This window comes from Diadema antillarum, unplaced genomic scaffold, assembly GCF_040938485.1.
Source record: "Diadema antillarum isolate AM-2024a unplaced genomic scaffold, OU_Dant_1.0 seq00001666_RagTag, whole genome shotgun sequence".
Taxonomy (NCBI): Eukaryota; Metazoa; Echinodermata; class Echinoidea; order Diadematoida; family Diadematidae; genus Diadema; species Diadema antillarum.
In genome coordinates this window covers 588211-596158 of record NW_027272364.1, presented here as the reverse complement: position 1 = coordinate 596158, position 7948 = coordinate 588211, and the positions used below count along the sequence as shown (strand labels likewise).

At 41.1% G+C, this 7948-nt stretch overlaps 1 protein-coding gene across 1 annotated transcript; it reads left to right on the top strand.

Annotated features, from left to right (window-relative positions):
• The first annotated feature begins 651 nt into the window (after positions 1–651).
• On the top strand, positions 652–6982 carry LOC139711529 (monocarboxylate transporter 12-like). Its single transcript, XM_071623405.1, has 2 exons — positions 652–850; positions 5922–6982. Exons 1-2 carry the CDS (start codon positions 652–654, stop codon positions 6980–6982), a joined length of 1260 nt encoding a protein of 419 aa, XP_071479506.1.
• Positions 6983–7948: the final 966 nt, after the last annotated feature.

The following is a 7948-nucleotide window of genomic DNA, read 5'->3' as shown; positions in this document are numbered from 1 at the left end:
GAGAAGCGGAAAGCCATGCTGAAGTAGCTCTGCAGTTTCATTGATTTGTGCATACGCTCGCGGTACGCAACTTCACGCACCTGTAAGCAAATCTACGCGTCATGTACGTCCGACCTACGTTTATGTACGCAACTCTATGCCCACTACACGCAAAATACGCTACGTTGACTTGATACGCGCGCTTCCTTCGCAACCATACGTAATCCTACGCCGGGACTACGCCAATCCTGCGCGGATCATCACAATTATTTTTCATGAGTACGCAGCCGATTTCGGCGTAACCCCTACGCAACACTACGTAAATCCCAGTGTGAAACCCCCTTACTATTTTTTTTTTTGTTTATCCACATTTTTTTAGACGTAGTTAGCAGTAGATAACACACTAAGTATTTCATGGTGTCAAAAATATACCATTAAAAAAAAAGAAAACCTCGCAAACTCAAATGTTATATCATCATACCGAACGTCATAGAATCTAACTCGAATCTCTTGATACGTCTTCAGTTAAGGAAATACATATATTTTGATTCTCTGACTCAATCTTTGTTTGGCCCAAGTTTGTTAGTTGTTCTACTCATTACTTTCAGGGCACCGCAACACGAAGTAAAACCGGAGGTAGGAGACGTCGGTTTGATGACACAAATTCTGCCAATGGCTGACGACACCCAGAAGCCACGTGATCCGTGGCGCCACGTTGTGCTGGTGGCGGTGTTTTCTTTCTTATTTCTCGAGGCCGGAATGCTGAAGTCACTTGGTGTTATGATCCCGTCTTTTGTGAAGCAGTTTGATTCTTCGTACGCCGTCATGGGTGCCTTAACGTCACTTCCGTGGTCTATCGAATACTGCTCTAGTAAGACAATTCAATGGTTGTAATCATCACTATTTCCTGTAGTACCAGTCTTATAAACAGGGATGATCTGCTTGTATGTATTACAAATCGTCAATGATAATTCCAACAAATTGTTTGTCCCGCACGAAGATCGTTTTTAAAGACTTACTTATTCGGTATCTAACTTTCAGCAGACATCGTTGAATGCAAATCATTTGTTTAGGGATTTCAGTTTTCTATACACTCGTCCGATCCTGGGCAGAAATTTGTGCATTGAGACGAAACTTCAAATTCAGAGCAGAGATAAAAAAAAGCATGGTTAATCCTGAAGTGCAGTTGAGAAACTGATTCACACCATTCACTCGTTAGCACGTTTTCACAAGGGAAAAAAATCTTGAAACAAAAAACACTACAAACCGTAGACTGGTATTCCAGTACCAAGAAATATGATTCTTGAAGAATAAAAGAACTTTGTTTAAATCTACAAACTTGAAAAATACGAAGGGCCTTTACTTTACTCAGAAGGACATATATTATATGGTGAGGTGATATTGATTGAAAACACACCTTTTCCTTTGCTCGGTAAGTAGTCCCCGATTTTGACGATGTTTTAAATTCCACTTTCATGACAGGCATCTTCATACGACTTCTGATACTCCGTGTGGACTCGAAAAAAGTATCGATGGGAGGAGGTTTCATTGCTGGAGTGGCCATGACGTCATCTGCCTTCGTTTATGACGTCGTTACTCTGGGAGTCTTGTTTATTTGTGTAGGTTGGTATCGATATAATAAGAATGTGAGCTATGAATAATGGAGTGCTAGAAAAGATGATAGTTGGTCGCCATCTTGTAGGTATATTTGGTATATTGTGTATATTGCCTTTAAAAACTGAAAAACATTCGGATTTCGACGACACTTGTCTCCGGAACTCGCAATCTGAGGTTTTGATGAAAACTTTAATACATGACTATTGTATCAAGACACATTGACACAAAAAGAATATCGTGCCTTGTTGAGGACTGATCATATCCTGTTGATCAGCGCATATGAATGAGCAATTGTGCTAAATCTGAGTATATCCCGTTTCATGTGAACTTAGACGTTCGTGATATTCATCCATAGATGTTTCAGCCAAAATGAAATTCAATTTCTTTTCGTTCTCAATTGTCCGTTTGTACACCCCAAATCTCGCCAATCCGAGTAAACCAAGGAGGTGCGAGAAATGGAGTCACAACAGTCTTATTTGCTTTGATCCCATGCTCGAAGCCGCCACTCAAAAATATTTGAAGTATGTTTTAAACTCGATCTGCCGCTCAGATGCGAAGACAATTGTCTCGTGTCTCATTTAGCGTTTTCACATCAGCCCGAAAAAATCCAAGCTCGAGATATTTTCTAACTTCCCAAGTCAGAAAACAGCGCGCTATTTCGAAACATCGGGCTGATGTGAAAACGCCTTATTAAGCGTTTTTACATCAGCCCGATGTTTCGAAATAGCGCGCTATTTTCTGACTTGGGAAATTAACCCAATCACGAAATAGCGCGCTATTTGACACTAGGCGTTTTCACATCAGCCCGATGTTTCGAAATAGCGCGCTATTTTCTGACTTGGGAAATAGGAAAATATCTCGAGCTTGGATTTTTATCGGGCTGATGTGAAAACGCCTAATAGGCGTATTCACATCAGCCCGAAAAAAATCCAAGCTCGAGATATTTTTTAACTTCCCAAGTCAGAAAATAGCGCGCTATTTCGAAACATCGGGCTGATGTGAAAACGCCTATTGTGAACACAAATTAGCGCGCTAATTGTATCGCTCTGATCGAGAAAATTTCTCGAGTCCAACTCGGGAAATGTCTGAAATAGCGGGATAGTAGCGCGCTTTAGCGTTTTCACATCAGCCCGATGTTATAGCGCGCTATTTCGAAACATCGGGCTGATGTGAAAACGCCTGAAAGGCTTATTAGGCGTTTTCACATTAGCCCGATAAAAAATCCAAGCTCGAGATATTTTTCGCAGAAAATAGTCAGCAAATGATAGCGCGCTATTTCGAAACATCGGGCTGATGTGAAAACGCCTAATGTGAAAACGATTCGAGAAATTAGCGCGATGCATCCCATCATGCCTAGCGTGTGTGACCCGATCGATCGAGGCAAAATGCACACAAATCATGAGGAATTTTTGAGAGGGCACACACATTACTGATGCTAATTGCACATACTCGGCTGTCGAATTAGCTCGAAAAAATGCGGGCTAATTTTTTTCGGGCTGATGTGAATAAGAAATGAAATAGCGCTCTAATTCGCAATCACGAAAAATATCTCGAGCTTGGATTTTTTTTCGGGCTGATGTGAAAACGCCTATTGCATAATCACTAGCCACTTTCCAAGGAAGATATGTCTTTGTGATGGTAATTACTTTTCGCTATCCCTACTTACAAACGATAGGCGGTAGACAATGGTAAAGGCACGGGAAGGCAATAGAAATTGCTCAAATATTGCTGAAATAGATATCAAACTTACTCAACTGTACGTGTCTGTACGCTAATCTGACATATTAACAGTTATTTATAACGGCTTATACTTGAAGATGATAGCGTATTTTTTAGTTTCATTTGGTGGAAATAAGGAGAAAAGTGATAAAACCGGCATTCCATGAGGGTAAAATTTCAAACACTTTCACAAAATACAGCTCAGATTTACACTTTTGCACATATTTTCGAACGGAATTGACTGTTGTTTTATATGCTTTATCATTAGGTGAAATTTCATTTGCATTTTGATGTAAAAACGAGCAGCATATACCCGATATTATGTTAGCGTTAAAAATGAATCTTCAGATTGCTCAGAAAGATGACGGCTTCAAGCATCGCACATCAAAGGCACAAATGCACCTGTGGAATTCTTTTGTCCATCCACAGAAAACTGACAGCTGCTTAAATAATTATAGTCAGTTGTAACTCAATCTCTCGAACCTCCTTGATTAAACATACCCAAGTAACAAATTAGATTTTGTTGGTACGTACAACAGACAACAGAAACCTTATATATAGTCCATGGGCCAGGCCAGATATTGGTACCACCTGAGGTGGCAATACCTTTTTGGTGTCATTTTGTTTGTCGGGCATAGATATGCTTATCAAGCTATGATAGCATTTCCAAATGAGTAGCTTAGTCATAATAAATGAATTTTAAACCAATTTGGTCTCGTTCTTATATCCCTATACATCTGAATCGAGACCAACCGCTATACAAAGAAGAGCACTGTCTTCTGTATGTTCACAGGTGTTCTGTTGTAAACGCGGTGCGCTTAGTCTTTAGTCAAGGCAGCGAAGGGAATATCCAAGGCAGCGAAGGGAATATCCAAGGGTTATAATACAGTGTATATCCCTTTATCTAAAAACAACAACAAAACAACGAAAACAACAAAAAAGCAAATCCTCGTGAATTTTACCGTATATTTCAATTATTTATCATTTTCCGGTGAAAACGCCACGGTGAAAACGCTAATACCACGCCAATGTCGCTTTATTTCCATCCAACAATGAAAGATAATGCAAAAACAATGTATCGGTATACTTGGGTGACCCGCACCTCGTCATAGTTAATGTTTGCGCATATTTGAATCACATTTCGCCACTGAAATTCTTTGAAATCCAACTCACATACAGGAAAAATGCTGAAAATTCCAATGGAATCACAAGCTCACTGATCGATATCGAAAATTTGCAGCTATCGTCGTCAAACGCGAACGATGCGAAATAGCTGTGCGCTAAGGAAGGGGCCCGCAACTCGTCACCCGCGCTCCCATAGACAAAGCACGTAAAAGACGTGTGCGGGTGACCGTGATGCTCCCATAGACAGACACGTAAAAGATGCGTGCGGGGACAGTGGTGATACTTATAACACGTAGGGTCCTATTCCCATTAAAATTTCCGATTTTCGCGAAAAACTGTTCGGTTTTCACCAAAATTTGCTTGGCCCTGCCAAGTTTCAAGCATACTGAACACAGTCCCGGGCATAAATTTTTGCTTAGTGCGCTTAAAACAATTTTAAGCGGGGTGACGGTATTCGGGCCCCTGACGAGGTGCGGGTACTTCGCTATACACTACAATACATTATAATAAATAATGTTGTAAATGAACAGAGTGAGTTTTGTTTAAAACCGATGTATTTGTTGACAGGGTGGTATAAAAACAGTATAGATAATCCCTTTTATTAGGAACTCTATTTTTGATAATGGTACCAGTACATTGTTCTAGATAAAGACTAAGCGCACCGCGTGACAGCTGTGGACATTATAACCCTTTGGATATTCCCTTCGCTGCCTTGCATAAAGACTAAGCGCACCGCGTTTACAACAGAACACCTGTGGACATACGGAAGACAGTGCTCTTCTTTGTATAGCGGTTAGTTTCGATTCAGAAGTATAGGGATATAAAAACGAGACCAAATTGGTTAAAAATTCATTTATTATGACTAAGCTACTCATTTGGAAATGTTATCATAGCTTGATAAGCATATCTATACCCGACAAACAAAATGACACCAAAAAGGTCTTGCCACCTCAGGTGGTACCAATAACCCATTTTTCGGGTCTTGGCCCATGGACTAATAAGGGCGGGGACGTCACTCTCTGACAGCAAATATAACCAACAACGTTAGAGACACATTAGGAAAGATTATACGTTTTGTTTTGTAAACGTTCTTTTTAGTGTAATTAAGTAGCATTCTATTAGCTTTTGTGTGTATGACATTGTAATACTCTTGTCCATTTTTTTTTGCGAGTTTATTTGTTTGTTTTTAAAGATCTGGACTGGCATCTGAAAACAAGCAATGTCATGGTGACATTGCTGAGCAGGGCTATGCATGAATTATGATTATTGTAAGATGTATCTATTCATGATTCTACTTTAACGGAAAGTGAGATATTAATTTAACCTCACCCTACAAGGCTATGAGTCAAATTCCAAGATATGGCTCTAGAATGACTCCCTCTGAAGGCAAACCCACCCCTACCATGGCTGCGTGCAACAGTCGATTTGTTTTGTGTCTTGTTTAAATTCCCCTCACGACTTTCTTCCGTTATTTGACCAAGGTATCGGCCAGGGTATGGTCGTCATTCCAGCTCTTCACTGCCTCCACCGGCACTACGGCGTCCAGTTCCCATTCGCCTGCTCGGTTGCATTCGTCGGCTCGCTTGTCGGCATTCTCGTCATGCCCATCATGACGGAATTTCTCCTGGAAGCGTTTTCACTAAAGGGCGCCCTCCTTATCATGGGTGGACTCAATCTGAACATGTTTCCCATTGGACTCGTTTTGAAGCTGCCGAAAAAGAGCCCGAGGCAGAGATCAGGAACGAGCTCTAGCCACGAGATTGTTCATAAAAGCTTGTTGAATGATCAACGCGTCATCTGTTGTGATGATGGAAATAGCACGTCCTTTAAGGATGAGAGCCTTCACAACAGGAAAGATGAAGAGCATTTAGACCGCCATTCCAAAAAGCTTCATTTATATGGAAACCCCGACAGGCAAACAAACTCAGTTGATGTCGAAAGCTGCAATGACAAATTCATGATCGATGACAAAAGCTGCATTCCGCACACCAGGGAAACGACAACCGATATCCGGCAATTTCGTTGCCTTAAAGACAGAGCTGGCACGACAATACAATTAGCCTGGATGAAGGAGCTCCTTGTTAAACTTAAACTGTTCTTCGCGTTTTTGCTCCCATGCGACGCTCTTGATTCGTTCGTGTCCATCAGTTGGATGTTATTCGTGGTGCCGTACGCAGTGTCCGTTGGCATTGAGGAGTCAAGAGCCGTTTATTTGGCAACCATCGGGGGTATTGGGGGTGTAGTGGCCAGAATTCTTACCTCCTTGGTGCTCCGGCTCCGCCCAACATGGAGCCCTTACTGCTACCTGACGATGGCATCGTTAGTGACAGTGACGTTATTTTTGCAGCCAGTTAGTACATCGTATGGACACTTAATCGGGTGTTCCCTGCTGATTGGTATTGGAGCATACGGTTCCCTTGGTTTATGCGAACCAATGCTATCTCTGGTTGTTGAACCCGGCTTCGTTTCTACAGCAATATCCATCATGTACGTCGGCAAAGGGCTCAGCGGGATCATGACCTCCTTTCTCTCAGGTACATGATCAAAGTTAATGGTCACATGACTTTATGATTCATGACAAGATGTTATATCGTGGGCAGAAATATGGCGTAGTCAACGATGGTAGTAGGGCTTTGAAAATTTTGAAGGGATTGTGTCCGCAGGGTGATCACCTACGGAGACCAAGATCATAACCTGTCATTTCTTGTTTTACTTTCCTTTTTCTCTCTTTTTCTCGTCTCTTCATGTATCGATATTTTCTCTGAATGATTGCTACTTATGCTCCAATCTATTACTCTTATCTTTCATATTTCATCACTGCGTTCTCTGTTTGCTCACCAATGTCACACTGTAGCAAAAAAAAAATAATAATAAATAAATCTTCAACTCACCTCTGGCATAGAGGTTACAGTTTGTTATTCCGAGGTTTCATTATTCCGAAGGCTCATTATTCGAAAAAGAAAATAATGTTCGTTTTCCCGAAGTTTCTTTGTGCCGAAGGTTAACTAATCCGAAGGTCTTTTTTTTTTTCTCGAGATGATTGATTTAATGGTATATTTATGTCATCCAATGGAATCATTCATTGCTGCTCGAGGCTGAGTGACAAATGATTTCACGAGGTATGTACATAGTAGATAAAACATTGGTAAAGTAACATAATGCATATAACATAATATAAACTTAAACAAAACAAGTTTAACTAGAAAAGCACTCTGAGAGAGCAGACGAATACGCCAAGCATGCAGCTCATTTCCACCACTGATCTTGTTCTTCCATAGAGATATCAGTGATTTCCATCCATAGGCCCTACGTACTTATAACCTTAGCCGGGTTCACACTTACAAAATAGCGGGATGACGATCGCGCTCCGTATCTCGAGTTTTTTTTTTTTTTTTCAACCGTTCACACGCTCCAAATTAGCGGGATAGCGATCGCGCTCGGAATCTCGAGTTTTTTGCACGTGTGGACAGATAAAACCCGAAAATTAGCGCGATAAGCATCGCGATGC

Excerpts from the sequence above, each read along its gene's own strand:
- LOC139711529 (XM_071623405.1), top strand. The coding sequence starts at position 652 with ATGGCTGACGACACCCAGAAGCCACGTGATCCGTGGCGCCACGTTGTG. Across the intron at positions 851-5,921 it reads GTCTATCGAATACTGCTCTA|GTATCGGCCAGGGTATGGTC; the intron begins GTAAGACAATTC and ends TATTTGACCAAG.